We start from the raw sequence: 17597 nt of genomic DNA, 5'->3' as shown, positions 1-17597 counted from the left end.
CATGACAACAAATCATCAAGAGTTCGTTACGTCTCAAGAGTCCTCCCGGGTTAGAGGGTGAAGGGTTAGAGAGGGTATGTATCGTTGCCCGTATCTTCCCCAAGTGGGACGTGACCGTCAATTCGGCACAGCCGGGGCATAGTTCACCAGCGTTTTCCCCGGGTCTGACGCCCTTACGAGACGGTGAACGACGTGCAGCCTTGCAGCCCTCTGACTATGGCTCTCTTTCTCTAGTGGATCCATTGATTGACTCAACGACACATCCCCCTGACTTCATTGGTGCGCCTGGCGATCGGAGGGGAAGGGGGCTCTTTGCCCAGGCACCGAGGCTGCTACAAAGCCACATCTCTAGACCACTGGCGCCCAGCACCCCGGCTACTCTTGTAATGAGGTGGATAATCTTTGTTTTTTTTTCCTTCCATTAGATTGAATATCGTTCGCCCCGTCCACCGTTATGGAGCCCGGGTGAACTACCCCCTCCAGTCCATTCCCAAAATGGCCCATTCTCATCTTTTCTCTTAGGCAGACTTGGGGGGGCTTTGGCTGATGCTAACCCAAATAGGCAGGGTTACTGCCTTGTCCTCTCTGCATGTTTTGTCTTCAGGCCATGTCTTCTTCTTCACGTATTTTTTGTTATATATTCTGGTCTCGTGCCTTCTGAATAATTTCTGTTTCATTCTTCAATCATAAATCATCTCAGCTTATTGGGTTTACTATTGTCTTCTTCACGATAGATACAAATCTAGACATCGATCTACAATCTACAACCAACAACCAACTCTATCAGATTGCACTTACTGCTACCTTCCCAAGCAGTTGTAACTCAATTCAATCTTATTCAATCAATTTTGATATACATCACCTCGTCCTTCCACATTACCAGAACAATGGCATCCCTCTGGTACTGCTGTGGTTGCTCCTTCGGCCCTCACAACTCGGCCCTCTACGACGCCTGCATCAACTGTGGTGAACACCGCTGCGACTTCTGCAACGAAGAGAAGACCTACGACAGTGACAGCTTAAACCTCCACGCCCATTCTCAGTCTCACGGCCCATCACCATACCCTGCCACGGTCCAACTCAATACCGCGCGAACCCTATCACACAACACCCAGAGCATGCCCATCGCTCTACCAGATCTTACCGGTATTCGGCCACTTTCTCGACTACGGCCTACGACGCAAACATCATCTTTGCGGGGACCAGCTCATATACAGGGCCACACTGCAATGTATATCTGCTGCAAGTGCAATGATGGACCTAAAGTCTGGGACATCGAGCCGCGATGTGTCGTTTGCAACCATGATGCCTGCGGCAGCTGCACGAATGTGAAATAAGCGCATTTCGCAACCCGATAGTCTTTATTTAAAGACTATGAAATTATGGTAAGTTCTTGATCTGCTACTTACAATTTGCTTTACGGAGCAATGTTCTAACATGGCTTTCTAGTGTCTCCGAATACTTTGATGTGATTTTTTCTTTGATGATTTTGACTTGTTCTGCAAAGCGATCGGTATATCCTCATAGCCTGGTGCATTTTCTTTTTCTTTTTTATTTGTTTTGATGCTTCATGTTTTATCTCATTTCCTTGGGTCTGTATAACTCTTTGGTTTGTGATTTTTATGCATTTGTGATCTTCTTTGCTGCGTTCTGCTTAGATTAGACCGTTCTATAGTTCGCGGCTCCCCGATTGGGTTTAGGGGCTGGCCCCTTGTCTGCCTTGCTTGCACTAAGTCCTTTTTTGGAAAACATACTCAAATATTACTATTATTATTTCTCCGGAATGATTTAATCTCTCGTACTTCTTACTAGAATAGTAATCGCCTTTGATATTATCATTTATCTCTTTTCTGTATCCACTTTTCTCATTCGTTCAGCGCTTCATCCTGCACGGGAGCCCCGGGCACCGTTTCTGGATAGCACGCCCCGCAGAGATGCAAGATGCACACCCGTATGAACAGAATGTACGAGTCCAAACCTGAGAATCGAGTCATCGATGATCTTCAACCGGGGCTTGTTTCGCTCCCTGCATTGTATTTTGGCGTTCCTCAGCCGAGCCCGAGCCGCAGCAGCAACAACCAGCGTGACTTTGAGCCTCGACGCAAGATGATGTCTGCATTCACCAATGAACGATCCCCACAGCGCAGCTAAGTGGATTCTCTGCCTGGCCAGTTAGGCAACGTAGGATAACTATGTAGTGCCTTGGGAGGGAGAATTGCGAAGAACTACCGTGTTAGACTGGTGACCTAGTAGAATTAGCAGAATTAGACTGGGGCGTCTCCAACTGACAATTTGGCGCATTGACCTACAACCGTGATGCAGCGCCAATACGAAAGCCAAAAAGCCTGATGTTCCTGTTTCTGCGTCGATCTTCATACTGTGTATATGCGGTACGGAGTACCAAAAAAATAGCACCGCTCTTTGTCCTGATTTTACGCTGTCATCAGCCCTACCACCCGCGTAAACAAGCGGTGCACCCCTCAACCCAGTCAACCCTAACCACCTCAACCCACCAATATGCAGCTGGTAGTAACAAAGTAACTAACTAACTAGCCAGTATCCCATCTTGCATTTGAATATGTGCTCTTCTCTGCCCCCAAATTCTCCCCCCACTCCACAAGGTCCAGACTATTCCCCTTCATTCAACCAAGAGGCTGTGCTACCTGTGCTGAATGACAGAGAATAATCCGGCCTTGCGCCCGAACCACCAACACAAGCACTAAACCAACTTAAGTCCACTCAATCTCCCCTACCAAGCCCTCTAGGGCTTAACGGGCACCTGGAAACTGGCACTTTCGGGGAGTTTCTCGGGAGTCCACAGGCTTGGTCCCGCGAATGGATCAGTTCAAGTCAAGCTAAGACTTTTGAACTCCACCATCATCGCCCTGATCCAGTGACGTCTATTCATCCACTCATACATTCTGTCCTGATGCTATTTACCTCTTTTGCCCTGTCCCGCTATAACTCGTTTACTCCGTAAATTTCTCTTGGGCTCGGGCGTGGGCGTCATCACGAGACCTACTCTTTTCTTAATTCTACTATATTTCCAATTATTACTAGTCTCCGCTCCCGATTTTGCCGATTATATTATGGCATATTATGGTAGTCTTGGGTGATTACTCCGTACAGTACATTTTTTGAAAGTGAGGCTGGTCATCAACCAATGAGCTCCCATCGATCTTAATTCAATCCATTCATTGCCATCATAGACTACTGGAAGAATGACGGACATCAGTCTGCCTTGCGGGATTTTGACTCACAGCATACATAGTACATTTTGTTTGAGTGGGGAATAATTTGGACGATCGAGATGAAAGACGGCGTACTCCGTTTACACTTACTCTGGAGTATCTGTATCTGTATAGCCTCCACATTTAGATTTCTGGGCTAAATAGAGTAATACAGTATGAGTCTATATAGAAGATTACAAGATAATAGTAGTAGTAGTAGTAGTAGTAGTACGAGTGATATTAATTCTTGTCAGACCAGCTGACTGCCAGTTTCACCCCTGTCATCTTCAGACTTGGATGATCATCGACAACCGCGTAGCCCCTGGTCCCTCAGGCGATCATCCGCGCGATTATTTCACCCCTTCACGTTTCGACCTACATAGTATATTCTCCGAAAAGAAAAAAGTCGATATCGAATCGAAATCACTATTCTTGGATGCCCAGTATCTCCTCTCGTGAAACTGATCCGATTCCGAACCCCATCGACCATCCCACCTCATTAACCCTTTATTTACCCTAATTATCCACTCCGCCTCAACTGCAAATTATGATCCTCGTATATCTCAAAATTTCAGATAATAGCCAGTAATTAGTTAACTAGTTAGTAGTTAGTAGTTACTAATGATGGTTCCCGCCCCGATGTCCTAAACTTAGCACACTCTTAACTCGGCCACTTTAAACGCTGGGGGCCAAAGCATAAGTGATCATCTCATTGCTGAGGAAAGTGTATTGGCCCCTTTTTTACTATTCTTATGGTAATTAGACTGTATTCTGTGTTTCTGACGTGCGGATGTCAGCATTCTGATTCCTGATTCTGATCTACAGACTGCGGGCGGATGTTGCTTATTTTGTTTTGTTGGTGGCTGGCTGGTGATATCGAGTTGATTTTTCTGATGATATCACTGGAATGAGTCATTGATTCTAGGGGTTATTTAATTAATTGTTGGAAAGTAGAATAAGAAAATTCATTTTATTTATGGTAGTCTTTCAGTCAGATGTGTTGAGTCATTCAAGTTTGATGTAGAGGTTGTTTGTATATTTCTCCGGACAATATTGCAAGGACATCCATGTGACTCGCAGCCTCAACCTCAATTAACTTCCGGCAGGCACCCAGCACTTGTGAAATTCAAGGTTCATTGAAATTGATCTTCTACTTAATCTACCAGTGCTTAAAAATCCGAAATGATCAAATAATGAAAATTTATTTACCAATTTCAGGACTACCTATATAGTTAAGTAAAAAAGCGAATGCTTTGCTGAAATATTGTATTCACGGTACTAGTACTCGTATCGAATATGTGCTGCGAAGACCACTCCGCGCATCGTAATCATACAACCTCCCCAACAGCGAGAAGTAAACCCATCCACCAGGAACCGCGTGATGTTGTCGATCTGCGCCGAGCTGAACTGCAACCTTACGACCAGCAGCTGGAAAGACGCGGAATGCCGTTCTAATGGGGGAACCCAGAGGACCCAAGGTGGTAAGGAAATTTGCCCAGTCGTGGGCGAATGTTTTTTCTTCAAACGCAGGAAACACCGCGCTGGCTAAATGCAATGCAGACAAAAGCGAAAAGGGCAAAAGAAATGGAAGGGGTAAAACACCTCGGGCGTCAAGAGGACGATAGAAGGGGTATCGTAAGAGAGTGGTGGGAAGAGGGAATGATGGCGAATACTCGCCAGCAAATGGTCGAAAGGCGATGCCAGCTCACCTTGTGGACTTCTCGAAAAGTTACAGGTGCAAGACTCGTGTTGGGTCTTGGAGAACGCGCCTACGGTATGCGGCAATCTCGTTGGCCACAGTAGTGAAATCTTTCACCTTGTCACGTCGCATGCCGTTGATGATTTCTTTCAGGCCGGTGCGATACGTTTCTTTTTCTTCTTCGGAATGGCCCTCGCGGAGAGCCCCCATTTGGACTAGAATTTTGTCATCTGTCGAGGTTAATAGCACTGTGGTCAGCATTTAGACCGGGCAAGACAAAAAAAAGCATAGAAGAATGGAAGGGTGGGTAATGGGTAATGGGTAATGAGCGGGTTCGACTCGAGAATCGCTCATCCGCGTGGTAAATGGGGGCAGAATAGTAAAACAGAGAAAGAAATGGGAACCATCTGGGGTATGGTACTCGGCTTCAGTTCGTCGACGCACCGCTTGGAGTAATGTCTCGAAAATGCTGGAATCCACAGGTGTTGTCGTTGCACACACCACCAGCCAACTCGTACGGACAAAGCATTTTCATCGTATCAATATCATGACTGTATGTTAGCGAACGGTAGCCGCCCGAAACGTTTTTTAGAAAGTCGGGATGGAAGCGATATGCCTCGAACATTTTGAGTGGACTGGTGTAAGGAGTAAATTTCGGATCCAAATCAATAGTGGGTGCTTTGCTCTGCAGCTAACAGTCAGTGCTTATACAATATGTCTCCGGAGAGGTGTTCGTACACCAGGCGCCCCAAGGACCTCCGTTAGCGGCCGTGACTCCCAAGATGGTACCGGAGGTGCACTCAAGAATGCTGCATCTGGAGCTAGGTCCGCCTCGGGGGCGGAATGCGTAGGGTCATCTAAGATGGCAAGTGGAGCTGGACTGAGAGGTGGACTATATGCCGAGCCAGGCGATTCTGCGCCGGTTTCAGGCTCAGGGGGGTTCGTAATCATCTGATTCCGCAGATGTTTCGCGGCGCGATTGCTCAGTCTCCTTTTGTTGACTTTCATCATGTTCATTGTCGACCATATCAACATCTTCGGCCACCGATTGTGGACGATCGGGCAAAGCATTACATGGTACCTCCGTGTTGAGGTGGTCGATGCTAGGTTCTGATGTAGCTTGGGGCCCAGTAATTGTATCAGGAAGAGGGCTTGAGGTATCAAGTTCTTCTTCTTCTTCTTCTTCTTCTTCTTGGTCGGATGGGTTGTCGCCAGAGCTTTCACTGTCGCTGGATTCATCCATGGAAGACCCAGTGGAGCTCGAGTCCGACATGGACTCTGCCTCCCGAGTATCATCCATGCCTTCAGTTGCTCCGTTGACCTGGGTCTGGGAGACACCCGCTGCGGCCCCTGGGCTGAAAGGGACTTGTGCGCTTAGAACAACACCGTCCTCTGCACCCGCAGAAGAATTTGCACTCGAAACAGCTGGAAATAAATTAATGAAAATGCGCACTCAAGTATCCATCAGGTCTGTCTTACCTTGAGTAGCGAGGTGCTGCTCCTTGATTTCAGCCTGCCGACGGAGTTCATCCAAATCCTCCAATGTGAGACCATTGATCTCATCACTGAGTTTCTTGAGCTCATCTACAAGTTGAAGCCGACCTTCCTTCCCCTTTGTGATTTCAGCTAGTAGAGTATCGGCTTCTCGCTTGCAGGTAGCGAGGCGCTGCTCGGATGACTCGATCTCAGCATCTAGCTCTGGAAGACCTGATTCAATCTCTTTCATGCGTAGGATTTGAGAGCGAATTTTATCCAATTGCGACATGTCCATGGAAGCGAGGACTCTGATGGAGGATTCACAAAAGGTATCGATAAGGTCTGGCCGATCGGCAAGAGTGGAAACACTGGTGCATGTGTCAGGTGCCAATTTGGAGGTTGAAACTGGGGCAGAAGAAGTCTCAAAAATTTCGGCACCTGTAGCGGTGGATTGTTCTTCTGACGAAGGAGTTGAGGCGACCAACGGGAGAGGCGATTGTGTACGACTGGCTGCGAGCTTCTCTTTTCGTTTTTGCTCAAGCTCTGCTATCCTGCGATGCATTGCCTGGATCTGAAGATCTCTTTTGCGGAGGCTCTCTGAATCATGGCTTTGGGGGGTAGAAGAGGACAAGCCACCTCTAGAAGAATTTCTGGAAAGAGGTGGCTTTGGAACAGCGAGAGAAGGAGCAGAGGCTGGCTCCTGTTCCGAACTGGAGTCTACATCCATATCCGCACCTTCATCATCACCGTAAAGTGATTCATCTTCACTGATATCAATAATAAGTCTGCTTTCTGAATCAGATGGAGCGGTTGAATAACTGAAAGGTTTCTTTGGCAAGTCAGGAGGTTCATCAAAATCAGAAGCCCGCGGCCTCTTCCGCTGCGATGTACGAGATAGCGGCGTTGAGTCTACACCAATATCTTGGGATACCGAGGGATTATTAGGTTGAGTACTTTCCTGATCGGAGCCCGCAAGGAGAAGTCCTGGGATCTTTGAAACATCGGCAGAAGCAGGAGGTCGAACAGGTAGAGGGTGTTGTACCACTTGCGTACGTGCGATAGTAGGAGCAGGAGCAGGAGCAGGGACAGGAGCAGGGACAGGATCAGCAGCAGGAGTATGCGCAGGCACAGGCGTAGCCACTTCATTGGGTACTGAACTTTCCGGAACTTGGCCTGGGACAGTCATAGTCTGGCTCGGCTGTCGATTCTTCTCCTGTTGCTTCATCAGAGCCTGCTTTCTAAGCTGCTCAATCCGTTGCCTCGCTAATTCGGTTTGCGCCTTATTCTTCTCCTTCACTCCCGTCCCGTTCAATTTCGCAGGCGTGGCTGTCGATGAAACGGCACTAGGAGAGCTCTTTGGTGTCACCTTCGGAGTCACTTTCGGGGTGTCCTGGGGCTCGGTTGCTCTAGCAGCGGCCTTTTCAGCAAGCATTCTAGCAATGACTTCCTTTCTTTCCATAGGCTTGTTCGAGCCCATCGGAGGGGCAGTGGGCGTGGTCTTTGAAGAATCTGTTGCTGCCATTTTCGACTCATTCTCAACTTTACTTGAAGCCAGAACTGGAACTTCCGTATTTTTCGTCGGTTCTGCAGGCTGTGCAGGCTGAGGGACGGAATTCTTCAAAGAAGGTCCCTGAGGAGGTTTTGCGGGAATAGTTGTTGATCCAGCTTTCTTCTCGGCCTTAGGAGTAGCGATTCGAATTCCAACTTCTTCATAAAGTTGCTTCAATAGTGTCGGGTTTATTCCTTCGGCCACGAGCTCTTCGTATCGAATATTGTGAGGTGCAAGGCTAAGGAGAGCACCTTGCGCTTGAACTCGTAGCTGAGCTGCTGACTTAGGTGGCTGTGATTCTTCTGAAGTTGCCGTTGTCACCTCTCGCTTTTGCATTTCAATTGCGCGATTGACCACATCAGGGTCAGCTGAAACAGATAGCGGGGGATTGTAGGCTAAGCATTCACGGCAGAGTTAGCTAAGAAAAAGAAAAGAAAAAGAAAGAGCGATGCGTAGAAAACACGTACGTGAGCTGCTCCGGCTTGACGTTCGGGATGAAAGCTGCTCTCCTTCTTCCAAATCGTCATTTTGAGCAGATGGGATTTGATCTAGGCGGGAGGGGTTGGTGGGCTTTGAGGCTTTGGTCGTATAGACTGCGCTGCTATTTTCGTCATCAACTTCGCCTTCTTCGTGGAGTGAGTTCGTATAGCTAGGGGCTCTGGTTTGCGCCTGAGAGGTTTGCGCTCGACTGGCATCTGCTGATTGCGCGTCCGATGCCCCGAGTAAAGTTTGTGAGGACCCCGGAGGTGGCGCAAGCATTTGGGGGAACCCAAACGGAGGCATGGCAATAGGGGGAAATTGATGCGGCGCAATTTGTGAAGGATTAAATGGTGGCATATAAGAAAATTGAGGAGGATAGAAAAGGCCTGGGTCGACTGGTGCGCCTTGAGGAGGAATGAAGGCACTCGCATTGGGATCGACACCGTGTTGAAAAGGCTGGGCAACAGGATTCATAAGATGCGGTGGATTGGGTGGATGTTGACCAGGAGGTAGATTCGGTGGGGGAGGTATCATTCCAGGATAAGGAGGCGCCCACTGTGCGTAGCTTGAATGACCTCCATATGAAGGGGGTTGTTGGTCGTTTGACATTGTGGAATGAAAGTCGCGAAAACGCAGACCTGATCTATCCGTGCCGATGAGAGAGTAGGATTCAACCGATGTCAAGCCAAAATGAAAAGAAGATGCCTTAGCGAAACTAGATCGTCCCTATCATGATGATGATGATGGACGGTCGACTAAGCGCGGGTATGCTGGAGCTCCAAAATGGTTTTTTTTTGGGAAGATGTGAGGTGTTACACTCGCCGTAGTACCCTGTGAATATCAAGAAAGAACTAATATATGGTAGTAGAAGACGTTCTGAGGGGGAGATGAAGATTATTGCCCAAGAACGGCGACCAAGTCCCTGGAATACCGTTGGAGACGTGATGGACAGTGATCGAGAGAATTAAGCGCCGCGAAAATGTTGTCATGCGCTTTCACGTGACCCGGCAGCGTTCCTCGGGCGGCCGCGATCGCCGGTCCGTGCAGGGCCAAATGTAAACAAAACACAGCTTTCTCCGCCTACTCCAACACTCCACCATATCACATCACATCACCGGCACTTGTGCTTCTGCCCACTTTCTTCAGCCAAGTTGTTTCTTTTCTCATTTTTCTGTTTTTCTGCTGAACACCCTTTATTTCTTCCTAAGTGAAGCTCTGTTCGATATTATATACAATCACACTCACGGCTATGGGAAACAGCTCTGGGCTCTAAATAATGCGCTAACTGAACCCAACACCACAACTACTACCTACCATGCTTCCCTCTCAATTAAACAATTCCCCCAAGCGGGCTAATCCGTTTGGTCGTTCTTCGCCCTCTCCAGCACCACAGTCACAGACGACACGACCAAAGTCTGCTATCATCACTCCGACAAATGGCTTGGAGTCTGCGCGAGGGCACCTGCGCAATTCATCCGTCTCACAACTCTCCCCCGCACGGTCTTCAACTTCGGCCACCAGGGAACGATCAAATTCAGGCCGGAACAATGCTTCATCGGGGACCTTTGCGCCAAGTTTCATCAAGTCTGAGGAGATGCGACGGAGTGCAGACCAAATTCGTGGGTTGGAAGGCGACAATGACTTTTCAGGAAACAAGTATGTTTGGTTGAAAGATCCCGAGAAGGCATTCGTGCGTGGTCTCGTTCTGGAGGAACTCGAAGGTGGCAAGTTATTGGTCCAAAGTGATGACGATGGTGAAGTATGAGCTCTCGCGTACCCGTCGCTTTACCTGCGAGACCATAACTAACCATTTGACTAGCAACGCGAAGTTGAGGCCGACCAGGTGGATAAGGTCAACCCTGCAAAGTTTGATAAAGCCGATGATATGGCCGAATTGACGCATTTGAACGAACCCTCAGTCGTACACAACCTTCACACCAGATACCAATCAGACTTGATTTATGTTAGTCACATTGCACGGACAAGACAAATAGTTGGATGATAGCTGATGCATTTTGAGTTTAGACGTACTCTGGACTTTTCCTCGTGACGATCAATCCTTATTGCCCGCTTCCAATCTATACGAACGAATATGTCAAGATGTTCAAGGGTCGTGGGAGAGAGGAGACTCGCCCACATATCTTTGCTATGGCCGATGAGGCATTCCGGAACCTAGTTGAGGAGGGCGAAAACCAAAGCATCCTTGTGACGTGAGTTCTGAATATATAGCTATAATTGCGAGGTTTAGGTTAACAATCTTCTTCAACAGAGGTGAATCCGGTGCCGGTAAAACAGAGAATACGAAAAAGGTCATCCAGTACCTTGCTGCCGTTGCGACTTCCGATACTCCATATGGTCGATCCGGTACTAAGAATCTGACAAACTTATCCCAGCAAATCCTGCGAGCCAACCCTATCCTCGAAGCCTTCGGAAACGCTCAGACAGTGCGAAATCACAACTCTTCTCGTTTCGGAAAATTCATTAGAATTGAATTCTCTAGATCAGGTCAGATTTGTGGAGCGTGGATCGATTGGTACTTGCTGGAGAAGTCGCGAGTTGTTAAACCCAACTCCAGCGAGCGTAATTATCACGTCTTTTACCAGCTGCTTCAGGGAGCAGACAAGAAAACCAGAGAGAAGTTATTGCTCGACAACCTTCAGATCCAAGATTTCGCATATACAAGAGATGGAAATGAATCCATCGTGGGAGTTTCTGATCAGGATGAGTGGAACTCTCTTATTGAAGCTTTCCATGTCATGAATTTCTCAGAGGAAGATCAAACATGTATTTTACGCACTATCGCTGCTGTCCTGCATCTTGGCAATGTGTCTGTCGCCAAGGCCAGTGCCCGTGCGGAGCAGGCGGCGCTCAACCCAGACGGATATGCTAGCATGGAGAAAGCTTGTCGGCTTCTGGGTATTCCCGCTGAACCCTTTGTCAAAGGTCTGCTTAACCCTAAGGTCAAAGCTGGCCGAGAATGGGTTGAGAAGGTCCAGACTCCCGAGCAAGTTCGCCTTGCTTTGGATGCCTTGTCCAAGGGTATCTATGAGCGCGGTTTTGGAGACCTCGTGACCAGAATCAACAATCAGCTAGGCCGCTCCATGGCTGATGATAACTATTTCATTGGAGTGCTGGATATTGCCGGTTTTGAGATCTTTGAAAACAACAGCTTCGAGCAACTCTGCATCAACTATACCAATGAGAAACTTCAGCAGTTCTTCAATCATCATATGTTCGTTTTGGAACAAGAGGAATATGCCAGAGAACAGATCGAGTGGCAATTCATCGATTTCGGCAAAGATTTACAGCCAACAATTGATCTAATTGAACTTACCAATCCTATTGGTATCTTCTCCTGCCTTGACGAAGACTGTGTGATGCCCAAGGCCACCGATAAGTCTTTTACCGAGAAGCTTCACTCGCTGTGGGACCGCAAAACACCTAAATACCGCTCTGCTCGTCTAAGTCAAGGCTTTGTCCTTACACACTATGCTGCCGAGGTGGAGTACACAACTCACGACTGGCTTGAGAAGAATAAGGACCCCTTGAACGACAATATTACACGCCTCCTGGCTGACTCGGAGGAAGCCCATGTCGCCAATCTTTTCTCCGATTGCGCTGACTCGGAAGTCGGAGTCGATTTTCCTCGAAGCCGCGTGAAGAAGGGATTGTTCCGTACAGTCGCTCAAAGACACAAGGAGCAACTTGCCAATTTGATGAGCCAATTACACTCCACCCACCCTCACTTCGTGCGATGTATATTGCCAAACCACAAGAAGCGTCCAAAGATGCTTCATGCACCATTAGTTTTGGACCAGCTTCGTTGCAATGGTGTTTTGGAAGGTATTCGTATTGCACGAACAGGCTTCCCTAATCGACTACCCTTCGCTGAGTTCAGACAGCGTTATGGCGTACTCTGCCATAAGATGCCGAAGGGCTATCTTGAGGGTCAGCGTGCAGCCCAAATGATGCTTGAACAATTAGGTATGGATCGATCCTGGTATCGCGTCGGCCGCACCAAAGTTTTCTTCAGGGCAGGTGTCCTGGCAGACCTGGAAGAGAAGCGGGACGAAATCATTCGGAATATCATGACCCGCTTCCAGTCTTTGGCTCGTGGGTTCGTTCAACGTCGAATCTCAAACAAGCGTCTCTATCGTGCCGAGGCAACCCGCATCATTCAGCAAAACTTCCACGCCTATCTGGAGCTGAAGGATAGTCCTTGGTGGCGTATGTTCTCCAGGATGAAGCCCCTTCTTGGCGACACACGCACAGCCAAGGAAGTGCAGAAAAGAGATGACAAGATCAAATCTCTCGAGCAGAAAATGCAGAAGGATCTTTCTGATCGCCAGAGACTTGATGAGGAGCGACGACGTACTGAGTTGGAGATTCAAAAGATCCAACAAACCCTCGAAAGCGAGCGTGCCCTTGCTCTTGACAAGGAGGAGATCTTCAAGCGTTTGCAAGCCCGAGAGGGAGAACTCGCAGAGAAGCTGTCCGAAGCTATTGCTGACCAGGAAAGCCTTGAAGAGCAACTGGACGAGCTGGTTGACGCAAAGAAGAAGACAGACGAGCAGCTTCAACTGCGTATCACTCAGCTTGAACAAGCAGGTGCCATTATTCAAACGCTGGAGGCTGAAAAGAATGACGCGCAAGCGCGATTGGCTGAACTAAATGACAAATTCACTGAAGCAGAGAGTCAGTTCTCCGGCAAGGATAGCCAAATCCAAGAGCTTATGCAAGAAATCAAGATGCTTCAAAGCCATCTCAGCCTCAAAGACCGCAAGCTTCAGGAGCTTGAAGCGAAGTTGTTGAAAACAGATCAGGACCTTGATGTGAAGCTTGCGAATACTTCCAAAGAGCTTGACAAATCAAAGAAGCAAGTCCGCGAGCTTCTTGATGACAATCGATCTGTACGTCAGCAAATTTCCGAACTTTCTGCCACATCTACAGGTTATGAAGATCTCTTGCGACGGAAAGAGAGTGAAATGGCTGTTCTGCGAAGCGACGCGAAGAAGCATAGCGAAGAAAAACAGAGTATTGAAGCCGAAAAGAAATCTCTATCAGTTCGGCATGATGATATGCAACAACGTCTGCGCGAAGTGCAGGCGGAGCGAGATGCTATGCGCTCGGAGAAAGTTCAGCTGGAGCGGGAAGCCGCTGCCGTGAAACAGCTTCTTGAGGATAAGAGAACTGAGGATGCTGAGGCTGGCGAAAGCAGGAAGTTGCTTGAACGTCAAGTGCATGAATTGAAAGAACAATTATTCAAGGCCGAGACAGACCTCAGCCGGGAACGCCAGTCAAGAGATGATGTCCAGATGCTTGCCGATCATAATCTCTCGGACCTGAATACCAAGTACGAGGCTCTGAACAATTCAAAGATTGAAATTGAGAAAGAGATGTATATTCAACAAGATAGTCTTCGGCGAGCGACTGAGGCCCGTGTTGCTGCAGAGTCCTCGAAAAAGGAGCTACAGGGCGAATTGATCAAGCTTCGTGACAGATTCACAAATGTTGAGAATGCGCGATTGAATGCGGAGGCTGAGCTTGAGCGCAAGTTGAAGAGCCAGTCTGATGAACGCATCTCGAGTCTGCGCAGGGATCTGACCGAGAAAACGGAGCTGCTTGAGGATATCGAAACGGAACGTTCCGAGTTGGCTGCTCGTGTTCAGGAACTGAATCATGCAATTTCTGAATCTGATAACTTCCGTATTCGCCATGATCAGCACAAAGAACGGCTTGAGCGAGAACTGGTAACCCTTCGCGGTCGATTGACGGCTTCCGAGAATGACAACCGATCTCTTCTCACGAAAATACAGCAAAAGAACCTGGACATTGCTCGCTCGAGTTCTAAGGCTAGCGACAACAACAGACTCCGCTTGGCCAATCTTCAGAAGGAGAAGGCCAAGCTGGACGAAGAAAACAAAAAATTGGAGCGTCAGCTTGGGGAATCGCAGCTTGCCATTACCTCCCTTGAAAAGCAAAAGGAGAAACTTGCTTTGAACCTTGAGGATATCAACCACGAGATCCAGAGGGAGCATAAGACTAGCCGCAATGCTGAAAAGGCCGCATCTACTGCCAACATTCAACTTGCAGAGGCCAACCGCAATCTCGAGAATGAGCGTCAGCTTCGTGCCCAGGCTCAGTCAAACACACGTCAAGTGCAAGCCACTTTGGATAGAACCAACAAAGAAGTTGAAGAGTTACACCACAAGCTAATACTTCTTCACCGAGTGTTTGAACCCGAGGCCACTGAGACTACTCAGTCCTGGGAAGCGGTTCAACCTCAGCTTTCCAAGCAGGTCGACTTGGCCCAAGTAATCGATACCGTGCAACACAAGCTCAAGGTCTCAGAGGAGAAGCATGCCCGGGCCGAGAGCCAGCTTGCTGAGTTGCGTCGCCGTCACGCAGACGAAATGAAAGATCTAGATACTAAGTACTCCTCGTCAAAGCGTGCTCTGCTTGAGGAAATTGACCAGAACGAAGTGGCGAACAATCGCACACCGCAGCACTTCCGTAAGAATTCTGAAAACGCGCTGAAGAGATTCTCCAATCCCTCAACACCCAACCGACTACAAAATGTTTACGAAACAGCCAATGATTCAGCCCGCTCCGACAGAACTGTTGATACTGTTGGTTACCAAAGACGCATGGACTCTGCAGCCGAGATTGAAGAGCTTCAGAACAGGCTTCAGATGACCGAGATGCAAAACCGTCATCTCCAAGGCCAGATTGAACGGTCGACCCCCAACCGAGACATCTGGCAGGATGAGAGTCCCTCTATTCGTCGTATGAACCTACTTGAACGCGAGAATGGCCGCCTTCATGACCAACTCGACGATTCAGCCAAGAAGGTATCATCTTTGGAGCGCAGCATTCGCTCCGGTGAATTGTCCTTGCGTGATGTCCAGGCCAAGTCCCACGAAGAACTATATGACTTGATAAACTCCCAAGAGCAATCTCGTCGCTCTCTTCTCAAGGTTCATAACGAGACTATGGCCGACTTTGGAGAAGCTAAGTCTCACTTTGAGAAACTGAAGCGCAGCCGTGCTGCTTTGGAAGTCGAGCTTCGCGATGTCCGCTCTGAGATGCAGGAAATCCAAGAGATCAGGGATCAAGATGCTGTCAGCCGCAATCAACTCCTCCAGGAGTTCTCAGATCTGCAAATTCGTCTTGACTCGGAATCCTCGAGGGCTGCCGATTTAGAGTCTAGCCTCAGTCTATATAAGACACGTGCTGATGAATACTTCAACAAGATTGAGCAAGCCGAGATCACAGTTCTTAAGGCTACACGTGCGGAGAACTTTGCCAAGGCCCGTTCCCAGGAAGCCGAGGAAACCTGTGCTCAAATCATGTCCGAAAGAAAAGAAATGGATGGTCTTATCGAGGATCTACAGCGTCAGACCACATCCTTGGAGGCTCGTATGGAGGACCAAGCTGCTGAGCTTCAAGCCGCCTTGCAGTCTAAGCAACGTCTCCAGAACGAGCTTGAGGACTACCGCAACCAGCGAGCCATCGATATTGAAGACAAAGAAACTTCAATGGAGCAAACTAGACAAAAGTACCAGAGAGAGTTCTCGACAATCAACAGTGAACTTGAGATGGAGCGTGAGCGTGTACTGCATGCCCGTGGGGAGAACACTCGCCTGCGGGAGGAGCTGGAAGATCTTCGGAGCAAATGGGATAATGAAGTCCTTAACAGCTCTACTTGGGCTAAGGAGAAGGCTCGCTTGGATATGGTAATGCAAGATATCACCAATTCTCGAGATGAGGCTGCCAAGGCACACAACGAGGCCCAAGTCAAGGTTGTCTCCCTTCTTTCCCAGGTCCGAACTTTGCGTACTTCCGTTGAGGATGTCACTGCCGAGCGTGATCTTCTCTTGAAGGACAAGAAAATGCTGGAGGGTCGCTTGGCTGAGGCCGGTGAGCGTCTGGAAGACCTTGCCAAGGGCGAGAGTCCATCTATGCGTAATGCCGCTAGCATGGATCGTGAGCTGCTGGAGCTCAAGTCCAAGCTTGCTCAACAGGAGGATGTTTCTTCTGCAGCAGTCGGCAAGATGCGCCGTGCTGATGCTCTGAACACCGAGATGCAGAAAGAGCTCACCGCTGAACGCGAGGCCCATGCCCAGCTTTTCAAGGAAAAGGCAGCGGTCGAGAAGCAGCTCAAGGAAGTTCAACTTCGCTGTGTTGATCTTGAAACCAAGGGCTATTCTTCCGGTAGTCAGGACGTGCGGTTCTTGCACAAGCGAATTAAGGAGGTGAGTAATATCTTTATAATATTTAGATTACATTGACTAATATCGAACTTTTGTTTTAGCTCGAGACCCACTTGGAAGACCAAGAGAACAAGAATAGTGCCGAGCAACGATCTCTACGGAACGTTGACCGTACTGTGAAGGATCTCCAGTCACAGATTGATAGACGTGAGAAGGTCAATGTCCAGCTTACCGACGACATGAACAAGGCCCAGGAGAAGATTGCGCGTCTCCTCCAGAACATCGATGAACTTCAGCAGGGTGATACTGATACTCAGCTAAAGATTCGTCGAGCCGAGCGTGAATTGCGCGAGGAGAAAGAGAAGTCGTCGCGTCTGGAGCGGGATCTTGCCAGCTACAAATCGAGGAGTAACACCATTGGACGGCCCCCCCATGGCCGCGCTCAGTGATGCAGGTAGCCGCCGGGGAAGTGCTGCTTATGGATCTAACGATGCCCTTCAGCGGAAGCCCAGCAACACTAAAGGCTTCCTTTAAATATGAAAGTCAGGGCTTGTACCATCATGAACTCGGAGTCGCCTTTGGGGAGGTAATTTGGTTTAGTTTTGGCTTTGGTTTGCTTTGTCTCTTTGCTTGCGGTTGGCGTACATGTGCATTCGGAGAGGAACATGTTGATATTTTTCTGTTCACAATAGGTCCTACTCTTATTGTTTGAAGGGCCTGATGTCTTTTCCGCTTTGGGATCGTATGTATTGGTAGAGCTGGTTGTTTTTGCGTTGTCCGGTTTGGAGTATATACGCTTGATGGGTATTATGATATGGCTATCTACAATACAACAAGAATTCAAGTTCCAGATTAATCGAACAGATCAAGAGAATAGACCCGCACAGCGTAGAAGTAGAATAGATTGTCACATCTTCCCATAATAGAAATAACTTTCAAGACTGTAACGG

The 17597-nt window shown here is 48.4% G+C and overlaps 5 protein-coding genes across 5 annotated transcripts; 3 read left to right on the top strand and 2 right to left on the bottom strand.

Annotated features, from left to right (window-relative positions):
- Window positions 1-887: 887 nt before the first annotated feature.
- Window positions 888-1337, top strand: N7469_002579 (uncharacterized protein; the record flags this gene model as incomplete). Its single annotated transcript, XM_056641499.1, has 1 exon — window positions 888-1337. The coding sequence occupies one exon, from the start codon at window positions 888-890 to the stop codon at window positions 1335-1337; it is 450 nt and encodes a 149-aa protein (XP_056503993.1).
- Window positions 1338-1962: 625 nt separating this feature from the next.
- N7469_002578 (uncharacterized protein) lies at window positions 1963-2151 on the top strand (the record flags this gene model as incomplete). Its single annotated transcript, XM_056641498.1, has 1 exon — window positions 1963-2151. The coding sequence occupies one exon, from the start codon at window positions 1963-1965 to the stop codon at window positions 2149-2151; it is 189 nt and encodes a 62-aa protein (XP_056503992.1).
- Window positions 2152-4959: 2808 nt separating this feature from the next.
- On the bottom strand, window positions 4960-5554 carry N7469_002577 (uncharacterized protein; the record flags this gene model as incomplete). Its single annotated transcript, XM_056641497.1, has 2 exons — window positions 4960-5159; window positions 5374-5554. 2 exons carry the CDS (start codon window positions 5552-5554, stop codon window positions 4960-4962), a joined length of 381 nt encoding a protein of 126 aa, XP_056503991.1.
- A 306-nt stretch (window positions 5555-5860) lies between these two features.
- N7469_002576 (uncharacterized protein) lies at window positions 5861-9043 on the bottom strand (the record flags this gene model as incomplete). The annotated part of the gene is made up of 3 exons (XM_056641496.1): window positions 5861-6354; window positions 6409-8349; window positions 8422-9043. 3 exons carry the CDS (start codon window positions 9041-9043, stop codon window positions 5861-5863), a joined length of 3057 nt encoding a protein of 1018 aa, XP_056503990.1.
- Window positions 9044-9749: 706 nt separating this feature from the next.
- On the top strand, window positions 9750-17181 carry N7469_002575 (type II myosin; the record flags this gene model as incomplete). Its single annotated transcript, XM_056641495.1, has 6 exons — window positions 9750-10193; window positions 10254-10397; window positions 10460-10644; window positions 10704-16689; window positions 16749-17019; window positions 17057-17181. The coding sequence occupies 6 exons, from the start codon at window positions 9750-9752 to the stop codon at window positions 17179-17181; spliced, it is 7155 nt and encodes a 2384-aa protein (XP_056503989.1).
- Window positions 17182-17597: the final 416 nt, after the last annotated feature.

The sequence above is a fragment of the Penicillium citrinum genome, assembly GCF_028827155.1.
Source record: "Penicillium citrinum strain IBT 23319 chromosome Unknown utg000002l:1.0-3833315.0:1.0-3834789.0, whole genome shotgun sequence".
Lineage (NCBI taxonomy): Eukaryota > Fungi > Ascomycota > Eurotiomycetes > Eurotiales > Aspergillaceae > Penicillium > Penicillium citrinum.
The sequence above is the reverse complement of the archived record's forward strand: the minus strand, read 5'-3'. Positions and strand labels throughout refer to the sequence as shown.